The sequence below is a fragment of the Microchirus variegatus genome (genome assembly GCF_963457635.1).
Source record: "Microchirus variegatus genome assembly, chromosome: 5".
In the NCBI taxonomy this organism is placed as follows: Eukaryota; Metazoa; Chordata; class Actinopteri; order Pleuronectiformes; family Soleidae; genus Microchirus; species Microchirus variegatus.
This window is the reverse complement of record NC_139806.1, coordinates 15087176-15114249: the sequence shown is the minus strand read 5'-3', so window position 1 is coordinate 15114249 and position 27074 is coordinate 15087176. Positions and strand designations below refer to the sequence as shown.

The 27074-nt window shown below is 41.5% G+C and overlaps 3 protein-coding genes across 3 annotated transcripts; 1 reads left to right on the top strand and 2 right to left on the bottom strand.

Moving 5' to 3' along the window:
• Nucleotides 1–5726: 5726 nt before the first annotated feature.
• mul2 (mitochondrial E3 ubiquitin protein ligase 2) lies at nucleotides 5727–9880 on the bottom strand. The gene is made up of 6 exons (XM_083889764.1): nucleotides 9837–9880; nucleotides 8428–8578; nucleotides 7607–7694; nucleotides 7399–7519; nucleotides 6604–6835; nucleotides 5727–6523 (listed from the first exon to the last, which is right to left on the bottom strand). Exons 2-6 carry the CDS (start codon nucleotides 8542–8544, stop codon nucleotides 5993–5995), a joined length of 1089 nt encoding a protein of 362 aa, XP_083745890.1. The 5' UTR covers nucleotides 8545–8578; nucleotides 9837–9880; the 3' UTR covers nucleotides 5727–5992.
• A 107-nt stretch (nucleotides 9881–9987) lies between these two features.
• On the top strand, nucleotides 9988–15271 carry alg3 (ALG3 alpha-1,3- mannosyltransferase). The gene is made up of 9 exons (XM_083889474.1): nucleotides 9988–10183; nucleotides 11248–11347; nucleotides 12000–12147; nucleotides 12290–12450; nucleotides 12606–12726; nucleotides 12832–13037; nucleotides 13492–13570; nucleotides 13686–13828; nucleotides 14301–15271. The coding sequence occupies exons 1-9, from the start codon at nucleotides 10003–10005 to the stop codon at nucleotides 14476–14478; spliced, it is 1317 nt and encodes a 438-aa protein (XP_083745600.1). The 5' UTR covers nucleotides 9988–10002; the 3' UTR covers nucleotides 14479–15271.
• Nucleotides 15272–15784: 513 nt separating this feature from the next.
• vwa5b2 (von Willebrand factor A domain containing 5B2) lies at nucleotides 15785–26833 on the bottom strand (the record flags this gene model as incomplete). The annotated part of the gene is made up of 20 exons (XM_083889243.1): nucleotides 15785–16546; nucleotides 16726–16849; nucleotides 16990–17095; nucleotides 17523–17651; nucleotides 18403–18540; nucleotides 18614–18958; nucleotides 19052–19289; nucleotides 19982–20307; nucleotides 20396–20609; nucleotides 20704–20889; nucleotides 21160–21274; nucleotides 22090–22292; nucleotides 23551–23661; nucleotides 23759–23935; nucleotides 24346–24470; nucleotides 24562–24693; nucleotides 25273–25430; nucleotides 25509–25734; nucleotides 26287–26493; nucleotides 26695–26833. The coding sequence occupies 20 exons, from the start codon at nucleotides 26831–26833 to the stop codon at nucleotides 15785–15787; spliced, it is 4161 nt and encodes a 1386-aa protein (XP_083745369.1).
• Between the last annotated feature and the right edge of the window lie 241 nt (nucleotides 26834–27074).

Genomic DNA, 27074 nt, shown 5'->3' with positions numbered 1-27074 from the left:
TAAAATAAGAGGAAGAAAAACTAATGTTTCCACGCACTTGTTTGCAGTTGAACCTTTAACATGGTGCTGTGAAGCCAAACCGTACATGACCACTTTGGATGGTTGAGTTTTGAATATATCACATGATTTGATGTTCTGTGAGACATGACCTGGTCGGAACAAGGGCCTTTCTGCCAGGAGTTTGCATGTTCTCCATGTGTGTGCGTGGGTGTTGCGGATTTTGATTTTTGAGTTTCACCAAAACAACAGATGCATAGTCGTATAAATAACCTCAAAAAACCTACCAGTACTGTATGCTGTGTAGAAGAAGAATGAAAAACAGGATAGATTTTCACACATACAGGATAATTCCTTCAGAAAAAAAACAATATCCGTCCCTGTTTTGTGCAAGAACAAAATGAATACTTCATTTCAGCACCATGGACAGAGGCGTTCTCATTTCTCAACGTGCTGCATCTGAAATGACGTCATTCTTTCCTCACGCACAACCTGTGTTACAACATCCTGTCCTCACAGCATATGGTGACTCGTAAAAAAAAAGCTAATGTAATCTCAACTCAAAGCCTGGTTTAACAGCTCTGGCCAGATGACGTGTCCACATGTAAAACTCTTTCTGGTCCTTTGATTTTGCTGCCACCAGACCGGGGGAAATGGAGTCACTGACAGTTTGGAGATGGTGGTTTTGGACAGAATCAGGGATTTCCTGTGGGATAAGATGTGGATGGGCTACAGAGTCAAAGCTGAGTGAGCTCCTGCCTGCTGGCTGGCATCCATCCCTCAGAAACATGGACCATACAATCCACAGTAAAACATGTTACAGAGCCTTTGTAATGATCTTGTTTTGAGACGAAGTGCAGCTAACATGTTTGGAGGTGGTTCCACTCAATAAGTCAAATTCCATGTGCTGGCAAAAGCTAACAAGAGCTTTTTGGAGAGAAATTTGCAGCTTGTACATACAAAAAACATCATGTGGATCATTAAAAATCATTAATGTGCCACTCTGTCAGGATGTAGCTCCCCTCCCAAAGATGACTCACAAAGTTCCTATTGCTCAATGAACTGCAGCCTCCAGCTGTCAACACGCAGAGCGGTTGATTCATGCAGTTGGGGTTCAAGCAAGGGCCAAGGATTTCACATGACGTCATCGTTCTGCGACAGAGTTACAGAGTTCTGACCTGAGATGGTACGGCCACTATTTTTGGGACTAGACATGGACGCCTAACACCAACCGAGCACTTCTCTCCTTCCCCCCTCTTACCTCAGCCTCTAATAATGCCCTGCTCAAGTGAGATGACTCCTCATTTGGAGTTCAAGCAACTGTTCTCTGTCCACACGCTGTGATTTGTCATCTTTTATCTCCTTTAATTTTTCCACCTATTCCTCATCAGCAGGAAACAGTTTTCGATGATCTGAGTCAGTCAATCAGTCACATCGTTTCGAACAAGGGCACCCACCCTTACAGAATGTGTGTGTGTGTGTGCTCTTGAAGCACCGCCACCAATTACAAATAATTCACTGTGCTGAGTCACACTCACCCCCCTCTCTCTCCCCATGTTCTCCCCTTGGGCAGACCAAGGTTTGCTGAATCTACACACACATTGTGTACACGCGCACACACACACCCACACACCCACACACCATGTTCCTCCTTGAGGAACACGAGCTGTGGAAAAACACTGATAACAAGCCCAGAGCCAAGAGCCGGGATCAATTCTGTGCGTATCTGCTTTTAGGGTTTGTGTAAGTGAGAGAGCAGGTTTAACAAAAAGGCTAAAAATGTAACTGTGAGCATAAGCAGAAAGAGGCAACACACACACACACACACACACACACCCCATCTGCAGTCATGGATAATAACACCATGTGTGTCTGTTTACCTCATCACAAAGATTAATGCCGTTTGTTTCCCCGCATAAACATCCCCTAAAAAAGATATATATAGGAACAGTGTCAGGGATGCAGTGTTTAGAAAGACTCACAGCTGCAGCCTGCATCAAGCTCAAGCTACGTTTTATTCACACACAGATCACAGGTGACCGTTTCATGTCGTTTAACAACGGGTCGGTTGATTCTAAAGCCCCAGTTGTCTCCAAACGCTGTTAGGTAGTATCAGCATTTCCTGTGTCAAAACTATATTTTTTGAACAAAACAACAAGAAAGAAGAAAAAAAACTTCAATTTAACTTAAGTTGACACAAATCCCACTCCTTCTCCCTTATTTATATTACATGTTTATCCCACTTCCTTAGTATTTAGTGCTAATACTAATAGTTATTATAATGTTTTGTTAATAAACAAATACACTTGAAATCCACACAGACAAACAGATCAAACAAAAACCCAGAAAATAACCAATTTAAACTCAACATAAATGACTGAATAACAGTAACATACATAATATGCAGATCATATGTAAATAAAGACATGCATTAACACCCTCCTGTGACTATCACACCCCCCTCCCCCCCCCATCTCATCCCTGTATCCTGTGAAAACATGATTGTTATCACTCGTAAAATCTTTTCATGTTGGTATGTGTTTGATCTATTTTAAAGTGATCCTCCCCTCTTGCTGTAATGTTATGGCGAACAGAGCAACGGATTCAAATTTGTAAAACAACAAAAATATTAGTAATATTCAATTAGTATGTGAAGCAACGCTGAGTTACTGTGTTACTAAATTAAAATTGCCATTTGTTTTTGTCCTTTAGATCGTGTAATCATATCATGGCAGGAATAAGCAGTGAAAAAGCAGAGGATTTTATTTCTTTGACTGCAAATTTTTCAGAGTGGGTTCAGTTCCAAAAGAAACTTGTACATCAGGCTTTGATTGTATTTACAAGAGGAATGTATGTAGTAATATGAGTAACCTATCATACCGAGTAATGTAAGGGTTAGGGTTAGCAGATGTAAAAATATCTGTCCATGTTATTCTGGATAACGGCACTTTTTGATTTCTTAGGAGTGCAAAGTATGGAAAGGATATGAAAAGAAAGCAATTCCTCGATTGGAAATGCAGTGATTTATTTATTTATTTTTTACCTCCAAAGCAATGCAATCTACTGATACAAAAAAACATCTTTATATTGGATCACTGAGGATGTATATGCGAAGGAGAGGGGACGCTTGGTTTGTTGAAGAAAGGAGACGCTCTGCTGTCAGACTGTTGTGGGAAAGTAGGTCACTTGTCCCGTGTTTCACTGCATGCCTGAAGCAGATGGGTGACAGCAGTAATTGGCATCGGGGATGATCGCACGCTGTGATGGCGCTTGCTCTCTCCTGAGAAACCACATCTATACCTTTTCCCCCTGCTGTCTGTCTGTCTGTACGTACGTCCCACCCCTTCACTCACTATGATAAGGTCACAGTGTGTTAGGATTTCAGATCTATCCAAACTCGGAGCATTTGCTGGCAGAAGAATTTGCTGCCATGCTCATATTTAGCAGGTGATAATGTTTATCTTCATATTTATCTATACTTTAGTGTTTAATTGTGTAGTGTAGTCTGGTCGACAACGTTTCTGAAACAAGGACAAAGGGAGTTGCACTATACACCGTGTTCTTACACTGAACCTTTACGATTCACTTTCGCACATCAGTTACAGATGGAGATTGACAATAAAAGTGAGTTTGTTCCGAGCAGCATCAGAATAATTATCACATGAGAGATGAGTGTCAAGGTGACGGTAACACTACAAAACATTATATCCACCAACAATACTGTATGTCATTATTTTTGATGCATCTCCACTGCAAACACTTATTTTGCTGCTCCTCTGGTCAAGACATTTTTGAGAGATGTACTGAGGCTTTTTAGGTTCGATAGTGTCCTGTGTAGATTTTCATCCGTCCAGGTCAAAACTATCCAAAAGTAATTTAATCAGTAGCAAAAATGGACTGAAGAAGCCTCTTGGATGATTTCTTCAAGAAATCTATAAATCCACTTGGCACTGATTGAAGATGATTTGATAATATGCTTTATTTCTGACCCAATCGCTGCAGCTCGCTGTGTACAGAGTAACTCTGCTGAAATCCTGTGTGTTGGAGCGCTACAAGCTGCAACAGCAGACTAGTACACAAAATGAAAACACAAAAGGCCCATTTGCGGCCCACAAATGAACATTTAAATCATAACTACGCTGGCTGCCACATTGTAATCAGTGAAGAGAATATTTTAGTTCAACATTTCCTTTAGTCTCTGATGACATTTGTCTGAGGGCGTACGTTTGCGTATGGACGGTGGACATGTCTCCTACCAATATTAGAGACGGGACAACGTGTGCGCCCTTGCATTTGTAACTTCCCTGCCTGGTATAGCCACCTCAGCTTTGACTCAGCTTTTCATGGAAAGAATGGGGAGGAAAGTGGAGGTGTATCATTGCAGAAAGCTTAGATCCCTCGGACAGACAGTTTAAGTCCTTCATTCCAAGAGCAATCAGTGTTCTTATCCCTACAGAGAAAGCCGAGTCATTAATCCACAACTGCAGTAAAGAGATTATTTAGATGTAATTTAACCCCGTCTGTCTAAATTGTACTGGCCGTTGTTAATGGTATAAGGTCATAATGGACAGAGTTCACTTTTTTTAAGTCAGAAAAGCAGCAAAGAACAATCCATCCATACTCACATTCACTTAATTCATGGCCTTTAATTAACCTAAAATCCAATCTATATATCTTGACAGTGGGAGGAGGACACAGCGTGTTAACTCCAGGCCCAGCTGCTGAAACTGGGATTTGAACAGTCGACCTCTGTGCTGACCACCTAACCCCTTTCCACAGTCAGGCTGAAGAAATAATATTTCTAACATACACTCTCCAAAGGACCCTCTGATCATATCACGTCCTTTCTGTATCCCGTTTGTTTACCGAATTTAACTGAGAACAAATAAAATGGTATTGTTTTTTTTTTGTTTTGTGTGCCCTCAGCCGTCTGCGAGTGCTACAGGAATAGTTTGTTCCCCGAGAGTCACAGCTGCTGTTCTGCTGAGAGGGCTCATAAAGAATTTGTCTACGTGAACCTTTATGACCGCTGAGGAAGATTTATGAGTTCCTGTGTCCAGCACCTGCTCCTTTTTTCACTCCCGCTCAGACCCAATGCCCCACTCTTCACCTTGCACCCCCCCCACCTCCACAAACCCACAAACAGACTGGTGCCTGTTAGTTTTTTCCTCCCCTTTGCGTTCCATCTATCTGCTGTTCTCCACATCTTCTCGCTGCTTGTTAGAGATGAGACAGAAATAGCGAGCATGCACGATGACGCACCAAGCCCAAGTCTTTTCAGACACCAGGTGCTATCAGTGAGCGTCGTGTGCCTATGGAAAAACACCACAAATCCATATCATCTCCAGAGTCCAATTTTTTGTTATTTTTAAACTCAGTTTTGTTGATTATTCATTTACTTGTTTTGTTATTCCACTTTCCCTCTTTCATTGGTGGATATTTAAAGTATATACAGTGTTTTTACAGTCTCCTCTCACCATATGACGATTCTCCGCTGCTGCAAACATACTTTCACTTTCATTCTCCACCTGTTGCTGACACACACACATTTACCACGTAGGCTCAGTGTTTATAAAAAAATAAAACCGACCGGGTTGGGACAGTTGTGCATGTGCATGAAGACGCCGTAACACCGTGTATACGTAAGTGCATCTCTGTATTTATGTGTTTCGGAGAATCAGAAAAATCATGCTCCTTCAATGTGTTCAAAAGGAGATTGCAGTCACCCTTTCAGATGCACGTATACATACATATTTTACATATTGTACATAAATTACATATATCACATTTAACTCCGCGTTAGCTTTAAATTATTCAGATGTAAACAGTACAATCACTCTGAGACAGCAGCAGCTATACATTTGACCAGAATAAGGCTTATTAAATCCTCGTCAACAGCCCTTTAGTAACTGCAAGTGCAACAGTTTATACCTCTGAGGTTAACGCTGGTTATTATTGCATAGTGGTTAAGTTCCACTGAGGTCCCACAGGTGCCTCAGACGAGATACAGTGGCACCACTCTTCTGATACGCTGCCTACAAATGGGGCAATTCTGTCGCGGAAGAGCCTGGTAGCAAGTGAAGCAGCAGCAGACGTGTCCACAGTCCAGCAGAATGCAGTTACGTGGCTGACTGAGGCAAATCACGCAGACTGTCTCCATTTCATTGTTGGCCATGGAAGCTGAAGTTGCTGCTGCTGTTGCTGCTGCTGCTGCTGCAGGCGCAGTCACTCTGGGGGCTTCAGACAGCCGTCGCTCAAATTCCCTCCTCGCCTGGTCCCGCTGCCACCGCGCTTTGATGCTGTTGTAGTGGCTGCGACCGACCCAGAAGAGGGCGAAGGTCGTGGCCAAAGCGGACGTGATGGCCAGCACCTTCCACCAAAAAGCCACATTCTCTTGGTTTTGTCGCAGGGTATTGAAGTCCTTTATGCTCAAGAAGTACGGTGCACTGTTGGTAGGCGGGCGAAGATTCAGGGTTCCGTCTTTATCCAATATCAGTTCACCTACTCCTGTTAGAATTGTACCAACCTGAGAAAAGAAGAGAACAATGTATCATATGAATTCAGTGATGGGCTATAGGAGTCTTTGTTTTTCATCCAAACACTTACTTTGAGCATTTCCTCAGTCTCCAGTTGCCCTTTGATTTTCTCCCCGCTGAGGTATTGTCCTACGATGTCACTCAAGCTGAGATTGGCCTGGTGAAACTTCTCGTAGATTATCTCCATAAGGTCTCCAGAGGATTGCTGAGCACTCAGGACACTGACTGCTGTCTCGTCTGGTCCCACTATTGTAAAGGGCACTGCATTCAAATTCTGGAGTAAGGTTTGTTCATTGTCTGACCTGCAACAGGTAGAGAGAGGTGCAGTTAAGTGTTTTGTAACATGTGACATGGATGTTGATCAGTGTTAGGGTTAACGATACAGTAATATATTACTATTTATGTAATATAATGCGTTTCAAATTATTTCTGTTGAATTATTTCCACGACATGTGGTAGAAAATGTAGTGAAAACACATGTGCTTGGTTTGTGCCGCTGCAGATATGACCTCATCTTTTCATCCATCCTAAGGTGATGAAACTAGCCTACCTTTTACTCTAGGTATTATTATTTTTTAAATTATGATTGAACGCATGCAACTGAACATTTGCATTCACAAAATATATAACTTTTCTAAAAATGGATTTAAATGGCGAGTGCCATTGTTCTATATTGTGATTGTGTTTCTGACAGTTACAGCCAGTCTGCATTACTGTCAGATAATAATAATAATAATAGATCCTGCATTGTGGGATTTTAAATAAATCACAATTGTCTGCATATTGTAATATGGTCAATATCTAAAAATGTAAATAAAAAAAATGTGATCATATAATCTTAATTCTGCACTGATATTCTACTCACCAGCTCCTTGTAAAGCCATTCCACAGCAACCTCTGTTGTTTCACCATGTACTTCTGCAAAACGCCGACAGCATCTTTTTGAAACTTGCTCTTCAGAGACTTGTCAACTGGTTGCACAGCACCTACATGCGCAAGCATTCAAATCACTTTTAATGAATAAACCACAAATTAAGTCTAGTCTGTGGCAGAAACGGTGAGATCCTAACTACCTTCGAGGACAACATACTGTAGACGCGCTCCTGGAGTTATTTGCAAAATGTCTTTGAGTCTCCCGTCGATGGTGAGATGTGGAGCATCCTGTTAACACAAGACAGAGTCAGTTTGTTAATGCAGGATGTAGAGTTATTGATGGTGCGCCACAGAAGCTGCTGTTGCTTCTTTTGCCCACATGGTGGTGCCAGAGAAAGGTCATCAAGCACACTCCATCTTAGAAAATATCAGGCATCGGTCACAACCTAAAAATATCACGTTATTGCTGAAATAGCTGGAAAATGTAGGAGACAAAACAATAGTGCATTATGATATAACAAAAATAATTATCATAATAATGGTGAAAACAGGAAGACTTCACTTTGAAAATGCTGACTTAACATTCCCAACTCACTAGAAAATTTATATTTATGGCAGAAAAGTCAGTAGGGAATGCTGATTACTCGCATCATTTCATTTGATCGGTGTGTGAGTGCCCACATTTTTAATGGGTAAAATGTCAGAAAAGTAAATTATTTCAAAATTGTAAATAGCAAAAAAAATGTATGAGAAATGAGAAATGTATAATGATCTCAGCAAAAACAACGGTTGTGCCCTGCAAATGCTCTTATGCAATTTTTTGTAAAGTCTGACATTGCAAAAAAAAAAAAAGACAGTTTTATCCACAAGCATTTTGTTAAACACTGAAGATTGTTTCTATGGTATCACAACTAATCCCAGTCCCACCTATGGTTTAAACAGCATGCCAAATAGACATGTATTCATTTGTAAAATAGTAAACAAGAGGGATAGTAGTAAATGCACATAACCCACTACTTACATCAAGTTTTTCAACTACTGACTGGTTCCTCCTGTACACATAGTAGATGACGCCTGTGAAGGCAACGCAGACCCCGAGATTCACGACGTCTGCAATCCCAACAGGTAAACTGTTCATTTCCTCTGCTGTAGGGGCAAACCTGCACAAACATCTGCAATGTAAGAATATTGGTAGATGGCTTGTTAAAATGTGGAACTATGGAATTATACAAATACAATATATTCAGATTCAGAATAGTCTGCATCACATTACTTTTGTCGGAAAGAGATGCAGTGCGTAACTTTTAAATATAAACTAATGTGTGACATTTAAACCATGGCCAAATAATGTGTCACCTGGTGACACTCCTGTGCTGCACACAGTAGGTGACGCATTTTTGATTTGTTTGTTTTTTGGCTTCTCACAGAATGTGATTGTCCGCTGTTAAAATGCAACACAAAAATCTAGGTGCTCCCTAATCATGGTAATGTAATATCACATTTCTTGTCAATATTATTTGAGATTTAAAATTTGTATCGTGAACAGACGTTCTGATTTAAGCACATCGCACAGTTTTAGTGGTGTTATGAATTAAGATAGAAATTAATTATAATACACTGTCCATTTGTCTAAGTGACCATGTAACGTGCCTGAATGCTTTGGACTATCAATCAGAATTTCAAAATTAATCAGATTGTTTATCATAGTTGTCATCATGACATTACACTTTGATCTTTTCTTTGATCTTCCCAAATCATTCCACTTCCTGTTTACATGAGTTGGCATAGAGTTAGTCACATTACCGCCACCTGCTGGTTTGAACAGTCCACTACTTTGTCACTTCTGAAAACCCTATTCATTTGTTTTTGTTTTATTACTTTTAATCAATTATATTCTTTACTCACTTTAACTTCTTCTTTTTTTTTACTTAACAGGCAACAACCATTGTCCATAATCGTTTGGTGCACATGTTCAGACACAGAGAAAACAGATAAACTTACAGAAAAATTACTAATGTTATCCAAAACATTACATCATCAGGAGGACCAGGATTGTGTCACGTCAAAATAAATCACTAGGACTGAATGTTTGTGAGCTTGAAAGCATTCACTCGTCACAAGTCACTCGTGTGAAATATTTAAATATAATCTCTTCTCGCCGTCCTTTAACACTGTTGTAATGACTGAGACTGGGATCAGAGTAAAACGTTGAATCTGTTGAGGAGAAACAATCTCAACGGTTTACATTCTACTGGACTGTTTATATGAGAATATAGGGTAATGGTCACCCTGAGTCTGACTTCAAGAGGTCACTTCGTGGGCTGTCCTCTTGTTTTCTCCCCCTTGAAAAACTATTATTAGCTTAGCAATGTTAGCAGCAGCGATACAGACGTGTCTTAATATAAAGAGTAATAAATGAGTATGTTTTACCTGATAAATGACGAAGACGACTCAGCTCGACGTGTTCGACTCAGAGGTAGTTACTCCTGTCACGTAAAACGCAAGTGTCGCAAACGTAGCGTCACGTGACGACGTCGGCGCATGCTCCTTTGTGGCTTCTCTCTCCCCGTCCCACGTTCGTCTGTCTGCCGCCGAGATGGCAGGAGGTGTCCGGAGAAAGTCCCCCGGCTCCCCTTCCCCACTGTGGGGGAAGCTTCACTCTCTGTGGCAAGACAAACATTTAGTCCTCTTTAAAACGGAATACACGTTTCTGGTCGTCTCAGTCCTGTGGTTCCTGGAAATCGTGATCAATGTGTGGGTCATACAAAAAGTAGCATGTAAGTAGATGCGCGGCTAGTTAGCATGCTATGCTGTTTTGTCACCTTTCTGAGCGTGTCCCGCCGCTAAGTGGCTAGCATTAGCCAACCCTGTAACTTACAAAGCCACCTGTCATAGCAAATTTACTGTCTTTGCATGAGCACATACAGTTGTCTGCCCGGTGCTGGCATTAAGTAGCGTTCCTCGCTAGTTTGCAAATGTTATGCAATTAAAGCTTGTTTTCAATATCGCTACGTTATTACAGTTTTGTTGTTTATTCGAAAATGTTAAAGTCAGGACTGCAGCAATAATTTTCAATAACATTCATTACCAGTTTTTATTTATTAATTATTTAAGTTTGTGGTTGTTTTTAACAATCTGCTTTTCGAAGAAAACTATTTAAGTAACAGCTATATAAAACGCAATAAAATGTTAATAGAATACAAGCAAGTGAATGTTAGTCTTTTTATTTGCATGTAGAGTCAAGTGTTTACTCCCTGTAGGCAAGGGCAACTCCGCAATTGTGTTTACTTAAATTCCGTATCTTATAATTTAAAAATTTTGGACAACGAATAATCAAGACTTAAGGATAAATCAATTCTAGTACTAATCAGATTAATAAAACAATAATCGGAATGAGACACTTCCATGGAAACAGCACATTTTGATTTAGTTAACCCTCAGGTTTTTATGTAGGAGGACAAACAATTGGATTAAAATGTAGAGGGCCGATTGTTTTCATAATCAAATTAATTTGTCAATTATTGTCTCGATTAATTACTATCTGAGTTACAAAAGTAAGAAGACAATGTCTTTAGCAGATTCCAACATCCTGTTCAATGCTCATGTAAATGGGAATTAAATGAATGGAATATTCAGTTACATGTAACTGTCAAATTCAGACCTTGAGGAAGTATTCAGAGAGTGCAAGAGCTGGATTATTTGTGTCCATGGATTTTGTCCATTTTTTTTTACAATATTGTATAAACAAATGTAACAAAACTAATCAGTAGTATTAGTCATGATTGTTTAATTGTAAGATAACTTTCCTCATCATTCATGGTGACTGTTTATATTCTTACAGACACTGAAATAGATTGGAAAGCCTACATGGATGAAGTAGAAGGCGTCATCAATGGCACCTACGACTACACTCAGCTCAAAGGAGACACAGGTCCTTTGGTGTAAGTTTCTAAAGTTCTACTCCTCTTCATAAATGTGTCCTTTCCATCATGTGAACTGAAGAAAAAAGACCTACATGTATAAAGCATTGAAAATATGATAAAGCAAATCCATACTCACAAAAACACCAAGGCTTTGGTAACAAGCCAGACACAAACTTTAACCAAACTTTCCATCTGTTTGGTGATTTACTATGGGGAAAGAAAAATAAAAACTGAAATGTATTACTTTAATTATTAGGCACTAATAGTCTAAGTCAGAAATATTGCTAAGTTAACTCATTGGCTGCCAGCTATTTTCAGCACAGAACTGCCAAACGTTTTACAGCGATTTTCCAAGACCCACAAAACAATGTGCTCTATCACTATGTGAACACCAAAACTTCCAAAAGAAAGAGTAGACTCTCCTCTTTCATCAGACATCATTGGCAGTGAACTGTTGTATTTGATTTGACGTCTGTAGACATCATTGGCAGCCAACGAGTTAAAGCATTGAAAAATTAAACGAGATTAGTTTGCAAATCCTATGGATCATTTTTGATTACTTCCTTAAAAGGAGCTGAACAGGCACCAGCACTATGCTCATGATAATAACGATAGATGATACAAACGTTGATGGTGGTGTCTGGGCTAAATCATCTCCTTGTTGTTGCAGGTACCCGGCCGGCTTTGTCTACATCTTTACAGCTCTTTATTACATCACCAGCCACGGCACGAACATTCGTCTGGCTCAATACATTTTTGCTGCTTTCTACCTCGTCACGCTGCTGTTCGTCTTCAGGATTTACTACCGCACTAAGAAGGTCAGTCTGTGGTGACAAGTGTTTATATCCCAATATCCAACAAAGTTGAAGTATTGTGTTATTGAAGCTCATGTAGCCTGTGGTTTTTCATGATACGGTGCTCTTTATCTTAGTATGCTTTTTGTTCCTTTTCCCTCTCTAGGTTCCTCCCTACGTGTTCTTCTTCGTGTGTTGTGCCTCCTACAGGATCCACTCCATCTTTGTGCTGCGTCTCTTCAATGACCCAGTGGCAATGATGCTGCTGTTTGCAGCCGTCAACCTCTTCATGGATGGATACTGGACCCTGGGTTGTGGCCTCTACAGGCAAGTGTGGTCTCTGTAATACAGTTTCTAATGTCTCTCTCTGTTAATCAAGTGTAATGTGTTCACATGTATTCTTTTACAAATCTGAATTAAGAAATATTTGCCATGCGTCACATCATGAAATTACAACTCCAGTCTTCTTCTCTTTCTGACAGTTTAGCAGTGTCTGTAAAAATGAACGTGCTTCTTTTTGCCCCTGGGCTGCTTTTCCTCCTCCTCTCTGAGTTTGGTCTTATCAGGACAATCCCAAAACTGTCTCTGTGTGCAGCAGTACAGGTAAATGAAAACATTAAATGTCTATTTTTATTAGCAAACCTAAATAGACTCTTATGTTTAGTATCAGCAACATCATCACAAAGTTAATCTTTCTTGATACTTCAGGTTTTGTTGGGCCTGCCTTTCCTCATGGATAATCCTGTTGGTTACATGAGCCGGGCTTTCGATCTTGGCCGTCAGTTCATTTTTAAGTGGACTGTGAACTGGCGCTTCCTGCCAGAATGGCTCTTCTTGAATCGCTACTTTCACTTATTCCTGCTGGCTGCTCACCTGCTGACTCTACTGCTCTTTGCTTTCCGCCGGTGGAAGAGGTGAGATGGACTTTTCACATGTTCAAGTTAAACTTGTTCACCTTTGTTTTATAACGGGCCACATGTCCATGACATCAGTGAGGATTTGATGACATGGACCCTGAAGTTGTGTTCAAGAACTGCTCGTCTGCTATCTCTTACTTTTATTTTCATTTCCAAACAGTAACTCTACTGGACTGTAGTCATCTAGGGAATATATATGTGTCAGCTGCATAATTATTATAGTAGGGCTGAACAATTACCGTCATTTCTGGACTATAGAGTGCACCTGAATATAAGCCGCACCAACTAAATTTAGAAAAAAAACAAATGTGGTGTCCACGTTAATTTTTTTAAACTTTTTTTAGTTAATGTAAAAAGTTACACAATGCAGTTTTAAATTAGAAGTGCGGTGTTAAATCAAGAATGTTGATGCCAGATAACTGTCTTTTCTCTTTTCTGTTTGCCTTATCAGGCCAGGAGAAAGCATCTTTGAGCTTTTCAAGGACCCCAGCAAGAGGAAAAACCCACCTCAGCAGAGCACAGTGGATCATATCCTTCTGTTCCATTTGATTATATTGTGAAGAATATTATTATTACATGTCAAATGTAATTGGCCAGCTAATGCTATTCAATGGCTCTGTGTCAGACCTTAACAGTCGAGCACAGATCGTGCTGGTTCTGTTCACCTCTAACTTCATCGGCATGTGCTTCAGTCGTTCGCTACACTATCAGTTCTATGTCTGGTACTTCCACACGCTGCCGTACCTCCTCTGGAGCGGAGGAGTCAAGAAGCTGGCTCATCTGCTCAGGTAACAGGAGAACTGTCACATCACAGCCGTATTGAAACTGTCACACGTCACGGTTAGTCTTATATTCACACTGTGTTTAGCGATGTTCTGATCCCAATCTCAAGTATTGGTTATTTTGAGTTTTTTTCATTATTAAAACAAGATTTCTGATTGTTTTAGCTTCTTCAATTTGAATTATTTTCTTTGTTTCTTTGCTCTTTGAGATCATTAAAACTGAATCACTTTGGTTTGTGGACAAAATCATTAGAGAACATCATCACGTCCATGTTTGACAAAAACACTGATCAACTTTTTTAAATATTTTATGGACCAGACGATTAATCTGGAAAATAATCGACCAATCAAACGATTACGAAGATAATACTACTACTTTAGACACATGCAAGTGCTCTATCAGCAGATATTCAGTCGTAAAAAATGTTTTATCGGGTGCCAAAAAAGCTGTATCTAGTTTTTTCCTCCTTGTGTCCAGGGTGCTGATCCTGGGTTTGATCGAGCTTTCATGGAACACGTACCCGTCCACCAATGGCAGCTCAGCTGCTCTTCACGTCTGCCACCTCATCATTCTCCTCTGTCTGTGGCTGGCTCCGCCTCTGTCTTCAGCTCCAGCAGAAAAGCAACATGCACCCGCCAAAGACAAACGCCAGTGAGGGTCAGCCTGGTGGTCGGACCGGACATGGTGAATGGTCAAATCAGCTGCTGAGAGCCGTCACACCGGCTTCCCCCTCTCTCTGCCCCCCCCCCCCCCACCAGTACAGAGGGAGGTTACGGAGGTAGAGAATAAAAGGAGCCATTTGTTGCTTCCCAGCTCAGCTCACTGCTAAAAGTAATTGTGGATTTGGTCTGCAGACAAATGAAATGGGGGTGTAGCTGTGTCTTGCACAAGAGGTAAAAAAAGAAAAAGAACATATGGATTCTCAGGTTTCACTTTCCAGTTGATCGGAGTGGAGAAGGAATTTAGGAGTGTTACTTTTTGTGGAAATAATTTATTACTTGGAATATATTTCAACTTAGGGAGTTAATACTACAGTTTGACCATTTCTGAACTGGTCTGATCTCTTCCTTTTCTGTGGATATTCTGGTATTAATCAGCCATTTAATGGGTGATTATTATTGTTTTACGTATTATTAAAAAGCAGTGTAGAAGAATGTAATGCATACCCCGTCATTATATTAGTCCATCAAACATTAGCTGGTGGCGTTTCCATTCATCACAGTTATTTCACTCTTCTCCAGTTCAAGGCTAAAAAGGTTTTCCATTAGTTTTATCTTTTTAAAGTGGAAAACAAAGCTGTAAACAAAGCTGCTTTTTGTCTATTCTGATTTGTTACATAACAGTCGTCCTATGTTCCGAGTGCCCCCCACACTCATCAGCACACAAGTGCATGTAATGTGAAAAAGTAGCAGTTGACTGAAACAGAAGTATAATATTTTATAATAAACAGAGATATCACTTCACCTCCTTGCTATTTGCTGCTTCTGGGTTTGTTACACATCACAACAAATTAAATTCCAGCATGTTTTTTTTAATCATTATTATTATTTTCCCCAACGATTGTAGTAGTCTTTCAATAGTTTATCATCCTGATAATAAGAATTGTTCCCATCTGACTTGATTGTGATTAGACTGACAGAAAACTGCTAAAACTGAGACTACAAACTTGGGTGATCAAGGCATTCTTGTGATTGCATAAATCAAAATATAAGTATAACAATAATAGTATAACAAAAGGCCTCTTGGTTGATGTGATGTCTTTTTTTTTGTCATATTGATAAAAATCCTACCTCGGTAAAATTTTTCATGTGCAACATAATATTAAAATGAACTTGGCACTAGGTTATGGTGTTAGTTGACCCCTGCGGATAAAAGACAAGATTTCCACTGTAAAGGCAACGCTACTTTGGAGTTTCCATCATAAGTAACAAATGAGTATATGTCAATCTGAGACGGTTGTCTCACATGTTATTGGGATTATAACACAGCATGTTGAGTTTAATGTTCTCATCCCAGTGGCGGAGCAGCAGAAACAGCTGTCTGGCGGCTCCTTTCAGACCTGCCAGGTCCACTCCTTCGGGCAGCTCCTGACAGCGCAGCCAGAAGTCTGCTTTTGCTGCAACCAGCTCCCACTCCATGAAGAAGCCAGCGCAGCGGTGCTCGAGCCATGCAAGAGCCACGGCTGTGGCCCAGCTCGAGCCCTCGATGTCCTCTTGAGCCAACTGGCAGCAAACCTGAAGGTCAGCAGCCTCTATTGAAGCGCATTCACATACATCTGTCTCTGATCCACGACCGCTGTCTGCTTGGCCATACCTCTGGCTCTGGTAGAGGCCGGTCGATTCCTCCAGAGAGCCCTCCTCCAAGCTGGGGAGGTCCGGATGTGAGGTGACGGGGTCTCGGTCAGACAGGTGTCTTCGGCGAAGCCTTGGTTCCAACATCAGGGGGGCGTTGTCTGGAGTTTGGTGGAAAGAAAGTGCAGGTGACTTGGCGAGAAAGGAGGAGGAAGGAGAGTAGGTAACGTGGTGACTGGGGGGAGTAACAAAGGGCTTTGTGGAGGTGGATAAAGATGGAGCACTGGGAGATGTAGACCGGAAAGGTGGGCTGAGGCTGCGGCGGTGGAGGCTGTAGGGTGAAGCCCTTTTTAGGCGGTCCAGGGGTATCTGGACACAGTCTGAGTAGATCTCTGTCAGGAGAAAGGCTCCTGATGCCAGCTGCAGGCGCACCTGATGACACAATGCAGACATTAAATAAGGAGTTTGTTCACATACAGTATTACAGTGGTAGTATAGTATACATGCTTGCTCTCTATAGATCAGCAATGCTGCACAGATGCCTTTAAAGGTTTCCCAAGACCAGTAGACTTTGTTTTGTTACAATAACAAACAATGCCTGTGTTGCTCACCAGGGGCAGATAGTCTGGGGCTTCTGTTTCAGGTTGTTTCTCAGTCTCTGCTGACAAACAGTGGGACTTGAGTGGAATCTGCTTTCCTGATGAAATAGAAGACCTGAGTTTGCCCAGTGGGAACCTGGAATATATTGAGTGGAAATGTTGTATTTGCATTTGGATATATCTACGTTGGAATTTAGACACAGAAAAGAGTTACGTTCTACATTTACAAGTCATATTTTTATTATCATTGTCGTTTAATGTGAATGTCGTCTTTACCTGGTGCCAAAGAAGCTCTCCATCGACTTGCTCTCTATTGATCGCTGTGAGCGAGTGTATGAGGCGCCGGTTATTGCTGGTGCTGTAGCAGAGTGGACATTACTCCCTGTATCTGAGACAACAGCATGGAATGCAACGTTAAACAGCATTGTTTCATTAGAGCAGTTATGAAGTGATGTGTCCTGACTGGATTGAAAGACTCAGTACACACAAATTACAAAATAAATTGTCGTGGATCTTGTTTTTTTGAAGATTCAGTACTGCGAGAGAACTACAAATTCAATTCCCCATCTCTGTGCACCTCTGCTGCAGTCATTGGGTCTCACACCTCCAAACCCTTGGTAAATAAACCACAGCAACAAGCAAAAGAACTACCTCAGGGAAAACCAGCTTTGTTCAGACACCTCTAGCCATGGGACTATGCTGCACTGGAGTGTTTTCTCTGACTGAGTCGACAGAAATACTTACTCGATAATAATAATAATAATAATAATAATAATAATAATAATTACTTAATAATTCAATCTGTTTACCTGTGGAGGTCCAGGTGTCCTCGATGTCTTCACTGTCTCTGCTAGAACGCCTTCTGCCCAAACCTGCAGAATAAGCTCTCTGCCTGCGACTGCCTGACTGGGAACTCCACCTGTTGCCCAAATGCATCCCTACACAAACATTCAAACGGTAAACATCTATGAGTCATATGAAATTCAATCTTTCAATTGTATTTACATATTTTATTTATTTAGCTTAAACTATGAGTGGTAATGTATAATGTTGTATGAATGTTCTTGTCCCCATAAATATGAATATTAAAGGTGCATTATGTAATAAATCTAAAGCAACTGGCCATAAAATCCTCCTAATATGTCACAGAGACTCAGGAATAATGTTCATATAACAAACTGAACTCACCAACAACAACAGTACAGCCAAAATATTTGCATTCAAAAAAATCTTTTGCAGACTGCAAATCATGTTTATGTTTTGAAATCATGTTTTGGCATGTGGCGCCACCTACCGCCGTCTACCAATCATTGCAGCCAGTAGAGTCTCATCTGCCGAGCAACCACGGGTTACCAGTTACATCAAAAAACAAAACCTAAAAGACCTCAGTAATTTGAATGAAGTAACTGTTTTTGGCCACATTCTTACATATGGCACCTTTAAAGGTGCACTGCATGAACTAGCATTGCAGTTATAGTTTAAAGTTGTTGGACTCACAATAGTCACACCCAGAGAAGGAGCTTTACAGCTTCAAGCCAAATCTGAAGTGATGACCTCATTATGGTCATCAATCAGACACCCTTCAGAAGAAGTAAACTAATATCTTGTTAAAAAACTGGCTGAATCCCCTTGACAAATGTACAATATAACAGCTGAGCTCCTGCGTTTGTGCAAACGCTGCAAACACACCTGTGTTTTTGACGTCCATACTGTCTGGCATGCCTTTGTTGAGGTTGCTGTCAGTAGTGGTGAAGGCTGTGTACATGCAGATGATGTTACAGTGCTTGCTGGTCTGGACTGCTTTCATACGATATCTCTTAGCTGAACCTAAAAACATAAAACAGAAGAAGTTGAATATGTAGACAGCAGTCAGTAAAAGAAATCATCAGTAAAACCTCACCATGTCCATTGTCGCTCTCCTTCTCTGCCATTTTCTCAAAGTCTCTTATCACTGAACGAGCGGTCAATTGGTGAATAATCTCTTCCCATGGCTCCTCTCGTCTTCCTCCTCCACCTCCACCTCCACCTCCCCCCTCAGCCTCTGGTGTCTCCTGGTCCTCAGAGGTCCAGAGGTGACCCAGGTCAACAGTCACCTCCCACGACACAGGCCTGCCGCCGAGCATGCCGTGAATGAGCGAGCGACACTGACCTGGAGGGGGTTCCTCTGGGTGAACAGCAGTGAAGAGATACTCTGGATCTGTGAAGCTGTCCCAGTCCAAAGGGGAGGCGGGGAACAGGAGACCATCTGAGGGTGAGAGTGAAGATGTGAGGGACAGAAAGCAGTTGGAGGGAAAATAGTATGCGGGCAGTCATCCTGGTTTCCCTGTTAGTGTCTTACTAGAGTCGGTGAGGCTTCTGCGGGACAGTGTCCCTCTTGATGGGGGCTTTGTCTCCCCGTCACTTTCTTCCAGTCTGCCTCCTAGCGTTTGGTCAAAGGAGACCCTCTCCAGAGCTCTCCTTAGGCGATGCATCTCCAACTCACCCTGTGGGGAGGAGAAACTCCGTGCGGCCATGGTCGAACGGGCCAGAGCTTTTTGTCTCTTTCGACACTCCTCGCCTCCGTCCAGACGCACACTCTGGTTTCAGAGAAGAGAACATCAGAGCACGTCAGACTCTTGAAAACCCAGCTTGTGGATTTACTTTTGAGGTGTTCTACAGTTCTGTCTCTCAACCGGACTCAAATACTACATCAGGTAGAGTTTTTCCAATTCTTTGCATTAAGTGTATTCTGGTCTGTAATGTTAGTTAATAAAACCATGTACACTACCGTTCAAAAGTTTGGCGTTGCCTATACAATTTTTCCAAGTTTTACATTAAAAGTCACACTTTTATTCATCAAAAGACTTGCAACATTAGTAGAAAATAAAGTCAAGACATTGACAAGATTAGAAATAATGATTTTTGTTTTCAAAATAATAATTTTGCCTCTCAAACAAGGGTTTTTTAAGGGTTTTCTAATCATCCAATAGCCTTCTAACGTGATTAGCAAACACAATGTACCATTAGAACACTGGAAATGGGCCTCTATACACCTATGTACATATTCCGTTAAAAAACAGATGTTTGTAGCTAGAATAGTTGTTTACCACATTAACAATGTATAGAGAGTATTTCTCATTCATTTAATGTTATATTTACTGAAAAAAAGTGTTTTTCCTTCAAAAATAAGGACATTTCTAAGTGACCCCAAACTTTTGACCGGTAGTGTATCTTCTCATAACATTAGGTTGCAGATATCCACAGAATTTACTCTGACGCTAAATCTCACCTTTTTTGCTCCATTATCAGGAATAACCGAGAGGTTCTGCTGCCATGCCGAGTCTGCCCAGCGAGACAAGGATGACCTCTGCTCTGGAGTGGGCATCTCCTCAAGGCCCTGCGGTAAAGACCCCGTATCCAGCACTGAACCAGAGGACTGAGGGTCACCGCCTGCTGCTGAGTCAGTGTTTGACACGGTGTGCATGAGTGAGTGGGACTGTGTGTGTAGACTCCGCTCACTACTGAGGGAGCAGCGAGTGAGGACATACTGCTCCTGGATGTAAGAGCTCTCCTGGATCCTCCTCATCACATCACTGGACCAGTCCAGGTCTCCACCTAAAGTGGAACGAAACACCACTTTGTTATTTACAATGCCACAAAGTGAGCAGTCTGCAAATGGAAGCTCCACTAATGAGTGACTGACCTGGGCTGATTCCAGGGTCTGTGTCTTTGGCACAGGAGAATTCAGAGGATATTTCTCTTGAAATCTCCCTCAGTGCCTCCTCTAAGTCGGTGCCATCTGCACACGTCACCACAGGCATTAGTTCGGAGGTAGGAGGTGAAAGCTCATCATTTGATTGTCCAAAAACAGACCCAGTGGAGCCTCGATGAACACCTTTATAGCCTTGACCAGGAGTCTGTAAAATACGATCTTGTTCAGAAATATAGTTTCTCACACTGACACACACAGACATGTCTGTGTTAAAAAAAAAGAAAAAAAAAGTAATATACCTCTGTCCTTTTTGCTTTGAAACTTGTCATATCATACAGGGTACAGTATCCAATCAGGCAATTCCCAGCATAGAGCGGAGGGATTTCATTGGGCGAAAGATGAGCCTCCATGTTTTCTGGCAAGTACCAGTCAATCCGTAGGTCAGTTAGCACAGGTTCAAAGGCCTTTTTCAGGGACTTGATTAACTGAAAAGTGAGATGAGTCACAGCAGTTTACACTCAATGTTTGAGTAAAATATTCACATTATTCAATTATTATTTACTCTAGTACAACTGAAGTGTCAAAAGTACTAATTCGCTAAGGAAATGGCTAAGGTAACTCATTGTTTTACAATACTTTTGTAAAGATACTGATTACTCTGTGTACATAATGTGATCTTCTTTGAGTCTGGTGCCAATAATTGTTCTGCACTTCATATTTTCTCCACTAAGTGACAGTGTTGCAGAGCTGCTGACCTTGGGCTGGAGTCTCTCCTCATCATCCAAGAACTCTGTGGTCCCCCCTGTTAATTTGGCAACGCCCTGCAGGAGTCGCCTGCAGGCTCGAGGACCAAGGCCCACACCAAAGCATCTGCAGAGGTGATATAATATGTATATGTATCATAAGTATATAATCATTTTAAACACATACAGTACATGCACTAACAATCAAGCATGAATTACTCATTTCTAATTCCTGAGATTGGAACTCGTCATACAGAGGTTTCCTCAGTGGAAACATATGTGGTTGTCCTTGCACTGGTCACAAATCCACTTGCTTAGTTAAGAGTTTGAAATGGCTTAGTTAGACCTGATATGTGTCTGGACTGCTTCGTACTGTTGGCACACTATGAATATGAGCGTAGAAAACAAACAAATGTATGTGGACTGAGGATAAAAACACAGGACAGCCAAAATAGAGTGAGGAAAGTCAGTTCCACAGGAGAATACTAATGAAGGATAAATGGAGTTATTGTGCATTGCTGAAGGGTCTGAGGAAAATCCGAGGGGCGGGACTCTCACTGCAGAGGAGTGCACTTAACAGGATTACTGGGCGTGGCTGAAACATACAGTACCTCAGCCCTATGTGCTCTGCTCTCACTTTTTCTCGTGTTCCCTCTCTAGTCTCGTCTCTTCTCTTCCCTCACACTGTGTCTCTGTCATATTTATCACCTCGCTCTGCCCACACTCACTGTACTCCATCCACTCTCTGCTTCCCTGAGCACTCTCAGTGATTTAATGTCCTATTACATCCCAGCCAAAGAATAAATCTTTGTTTCACTAGGTGTTACAACTAACGTCTGATTGCTGAAGGACTCCTCCTGATTCCTCTCTGTGCCTCTCTTCACACACCGGTTTCCCATGGGTTCAATATCTAAAAGCCAGTTGAGTTGTAGGACTTCATACCTGCCAGTGCACGTGTTCCTGCGGACCAACTCCAGCACTTTGGCTACATTACCGATGGATCCATCTGTAATGATGAAAACCTGGCGAGGATATGAACGCTGCATGGGCTGCTGGTACACCCAGGACAGCGCCCCTACGAGGTTGGTGCCTCGCATATCCGCCCTCATCCTCTGGACATATTCATACGCCTGCGTAAGGGTGACCTGTTTGCATACAGAAGAAGAAAAGAAGAGATGCAATCAGAGCTACAGCACAGGTTGGAGAAGCAGGCGTCAGAAAAGAACACCTGTCCCATGCAAACATCACCTATGTCACCATGAACTCACTGTTTGATATCGGCTACCCCCCGATTATCCCGGGTGTAGTGAAAAATGTAATCGCCGCTTCTCCAATAAAGACCGAGCAAACATTCACACATTAGCACCTGGCTTCAAACTGCTGTTAATCATACCGTGGACAAACACGGCCGACAGGAGAGGAGATGGAACGACATCTCCTACGCCTCTAAAAGTAGCATGAAAGGTCACCATATGGTGAGGCGTATGCGAAAAGGCTGTTTGTTCTTGCAGGCCCTGGTCTGGATAAAACCTGATACTCTGCTACTAAGGCAACCCAAGGATCTGACCTATCGCCTGATTAGAGAGTGGACAAAACAGAACGCGTAGTTCGACATGCTTGGAAAACATCTGTTTTCAGGAGACCTGCTGTAAATGCTCCGTGTATAATGCTGTGGTTTCCTCGCACAGTCCAAAAACATGCAGATTTGGGGATTAGGTAAATTGGACACTGTAAATTGACCGTAGGTGTGAAAGTGGATGGTTGTTTGTCTCTGTGAGACTGGTTACCTGACCAGGGTGTACCTCGCCTTTCACTCTATGTCAGCTGAGATTGGCATAATAACATGCAAGTAAGAATATTGCAGTATATTACATAAAATACAGAGGTGGAAAGTTATGAATTACATTTACTAGTCTTACTGTAATATCGTTGTTGTTTTTTGTTAACTTTTAAAGTAATTTTTAAAATTTATAATTTTACTTTTAATATGATAAGTACTGTTCTTCACTACATTTTAAATCACATCCATTACTAACTAAAAACATGTTGGCCTGAATTAAGAAAAAGAAAAATCATGCACCAGAAACTTTGGCAGTGAATGACAAGATCAGGGGAATGAATTAAGGTCCCTGACCTTAGCATGTGTGACCTTTGACCTATTTTGACTGATACATTATTATTTTAGTTTTGTCAGTACTTTAATGCTACTATTTTACTTTAACTTGAGTACACTTTTAAGACCAGTACTTTTACATGTACTTGTAAGTTACTTTTACATGAGTAGAATATTTCCATACTCTTTCCACCTCTGATAAAATACAGCTCTTTTCTCTGCAAATCATGTAAACAGCACACATTCAGATTATTCTACTTTCTTAGTGTTGGTCATTGTGTAACACTAACATCAGTGCAGAGCTTGCTGGAGGTGAACAGAGGCTTTATCGTGGTGCCAAATCCCACAATGTTGAGCATGGAGCCAGAGGGGATACTCTTCAGTGCCACCACCATGGCTTCCTGTAGAAATGAGGGGGTAAAAAAAAAGAGACGGGATGAAGCAGATTTATGCATCAAAGTCTGAAAGTTTAACGCGAGTTTGTTTTTTGCAGATCACCTTAACACGATGGATGTTGTTGCCGCTCATGCTGCCGCTGCGGTCGACGAGGAACAGCAGTTCTCTGGTGGCTTTCTGCAGCTCCAGAGGTTCACACAGCAGGTCAGGACAGAAGTTGAGCATCAGAACCGGGCTGCTCAAAATGTCCTTGTGGTAACGCTTCCTTACAAACTCAAGCTGCAAGTGAAACACAAGCATGTTGTCTTTCAGCACACAACCTTTATAGGTAACACTTTATGATAAGTACACACTATTAGCATTAGTTAAGCATTAATAAATACTGAATGCATCATTTATAACGCATGAATACTCATTAGTATGTAGTGTCCAAATAGCTGATGTACTCAAGCAGCCAATCAGCATCCACCTCAAACAAAGGAGCTTTGATCGACTTACAAGGGATTGCTCTCTCACCTGTCTGTGTGTCCAGCAGTCGCTCAGTACATGCTAACATTCATAACTGTGTTTAAAAACTACATACTAATGAGTATTCATGCGTTATAAATGATGAATTCAATATTTATTAATGCTTAACTAATGCTAATGCTAAAGGTATGAGATGTGATAAACATATGGGAACCAGCAACCTTCCTCTCGGGTTCAGAATCTTTGCGAGCGCAGCGGATGAAATCCCGACGCGACCAAATCTGCTGTTCATACTGACTGAAGGAGAGTCTGCCTCTCTCTAAGATGACCAGCGGGCTGTGGGGTTCTGTGGATGAGTCAGAGTGTAAATATAAACGTAAGCAAAGCGTTATGAACAGGAAGAGGAAGCACGAAACACTTAAAAGGCCATTGCTCACCACTGAGGTGCAGAATGATCTCTATGTGTCTGTCATACTGATGCTCTTGTGCCAGAGTGATGTAGGTGGCTGAGGCACTTTGGGCACTGGGGTCTGCGTCTGCCCTCAGGGCGTGAGTGGGGCTCTCTAGTCCTGAAAATCAGTTTAGGCAGAAAAGGAGAATTAAGAGAATTTACATTTTCGTTTACGTTTATTGGTGAGGTCATGATTACTTTAAACCAGAGGTGTCAAACTCAAATGACCTGGAGGGTAATTAGCGTCTAGTCTGGTTATTGATCTTAAAATGATTAAATGATATCGCAAAATAGATACTCATGATGATATTTCACACAGTGTTTGATTTGATATGGATATGAATTATGGCAAAAATATATCTTTTAATATCAAAAGCAGACAGAAATAAAACTAAAATTAAGTAAATAATAATGTGGAGTGGTTGACACCTCTGCTTTAGACGATGAATACATTCACTTGTAGAGGTGATTCATTCCCAACTCTAACCCCTTTGGATTTTTCACCCATGGTTCTCTGTTGGTTGGTTTGTTTGTTAGCAGGATTATGGAAAAGCTACTTAACAGATTTTGGATCTAGGATTTATTTCTTATAAGGCTTTGGTTTGAATCTAAAGGGAAATCTAGAGGCATGTCTTCTCTGTCTTTGATTCCAATAATGTCACAACAGCTGAGTCAAACATATTTGAGAAGGACTCACCGGCCAGCAGACAGGCCCCTCTGACAAGCAGCTGGAAGTTGAGCTCATACGGTGCCAGGTTGGCAGCTGGACCACTGAAGATGGCGTGGGCACACTGCTGATCATAGTCGAGGATTCGATCTTGTTTTCCTGAGGTGGCACCGAAACAGCTGGTTGCTCTAAGGAGGAGAACAGAGTAGACGGATAAGGAAAACAAAAACTAGTCAGTTAAACTTAAAAAGGTGCCACGCTTGTACCCAGTTTCTTCTAATTTCCCCCCATTTTCACTCTTGCTTGACGTCATCTGACCAGTGACCACTGGAGTGAGTAGCGACGGGTAGATGATGTGGATCGCTCCGTTTTCTAACGTGGGGAGTTCCAGCGTGGTGCTTATGACGATGGACACGATATCCATGGGGCTAATGAGCCCTGTGCCCACGATGAAGGTGGTTCTTTCCAGGTCTTCATCCAGGATGAGATGCCCTAAAAAAATATATGAAGTAGTAACATGATAAAACAATATAAAAGAGACAATGTAGAAAATCAGTTTGGTTTTGACATTAAAATAATTGCAAATTGTGTGTGTGTATTTTCCCTTAGTGAGGCAAATACAGGACAGAGGGAGGACTTACAGTAGCTTCATGCCCAAAGCTTTTTATCCACAGCAGTAGACAACATTATTCCACTGTTAAACAAGTGATTACTGTGATCTGTGCTTTATTTGAGCTGAGAGCACAGAGCATCTTTCATTAGTGACATTTCATATGTATCCAGAGGACTGTGACTGTGAAATTATCCCTCTTCAGATATTCCTCATCGGGTCTGGGGTTTGTAAAGTTCAAGTGTCTGGAGGACTGAAAAGCAGTGACTGATGGCCACAAGCAATATCCATCAAAGAATGGGCTGGACTTGATTTGTTGGTAAGTTAAAAAAAATAAATAATAATAATCCAGAAAGTATGTCAATACTCCCCCAAAACTGAATATGTGCACATGGAATCACAACAGATAATTACATGACCTCTTCTCTTCTTACCATTGGTGCACTGAATATCATGGCTGGAGCCTCCACAACAGCCCCACTCCCGACAGTGGCTTTCAAGACCAGATCCAGGGCAACAATCCAAGCAGCAGTCCTTCAGCTTCCCTCGACTCTCGATCTGGACACCCACGAGTCGGCCTGCAACGGAAGCCTCAAAGCCCACGACTACCTCCTTTTCCCCGAGAGGGTAAACAAACACCCCTGTACATGACGGCACATAGTAGGTCACCCTTGTACACATGTAAAGGATAGGTTCTCTCCACCAAACTGTTCCAATTGCTTATCATAAAATATTAAGTACATTAGGTTGTGTAGCTCTTCTTTCAACTCAAAACATCCTAATGACTTTTTTTTTAATGTTGAATCAAAATACATTGCTAAGGATTGCATCCAATGACTCACCTTCCACTGACTCCTGGTCAGCATTTGCATAGGTGAGCTGTGCAGTGATGCCCAGTGAGCAGCCATTGGCGCAGGACTTGATGCACGAGGCCTTTAGGAGCAAGGGTTCCCATGTAGAACGGTTTCTCAGTCCCACCATCTTCTCAGGATACCAGCGAGCTTCTCCTGCGAGGGCTGCATGTGAAAACAGGTACACAGATGACCAGTGAAAAGGTCTGAACAGATTAGAAGAAAAAAAAAAAAGAAAGAAGATGTGAGCCTGCATTTAAATTCTCTCATTTCACATTCAGCGAGCACAATAATCTCTGGAAATGAACTTGCCCCAAACAAAACAAAAAACAGATCGACTGATTAAAAATCATGTAAAATGTCCTCTTGTT

What these genes read in the sequence shown, in the direction of transcription:
- mul2 (XM_083889764.1), bottom strand. Translation starts at nt 8,544, where the DNA reads ATGAACAGTTTACCTGTTGGGATTGCAGACGTCGTGAATCTCGGGGTC. An exon ending in AATGGCTTTACAAGGAGCTG is followed by an intron (nt 6,836 to 7,398) that starts GTGAGTAGAATA and finishes TACCTGTTGCAG; the next exon opens with GTCAGACAATGAACAAACCT. An exon ending in AGACTGAGGAAATGCTCAAA is followed by an intron (nt 6,524 to 6,603) that starts GTAAGTGTTTGG and finishes TTCTTTTCTCAG; the next exon opens with GTTGGTACAATTCTAACAGG.
- alg3 (XM_083889474.1), top strand. Translation starts at nt 10,003, where the DNA reads ATGGCAGGAGGTGTCCGGAGAAAGTCCCCCGGCTCCCCTTCCCCACTG. An exon ending in GGAGACACAGGTCCTTTGGT is followed by an intron (nt 11,348 to 11,999) that starts GTAAGTTTCTAA and finishes TTGTTGTTGCAG; the next exon opens with GTACCCGGCCGGCTTTGTCT. An exon ending in AGCAGAGCACAGTGGATCAT is followed by an intron (nt 13,571 to 13,685) that starts ATCCTTCTGTTC and finishes AGTCGAGCACAG; the next exon opens with ATCGTGCTGGTTCTGTTCAC.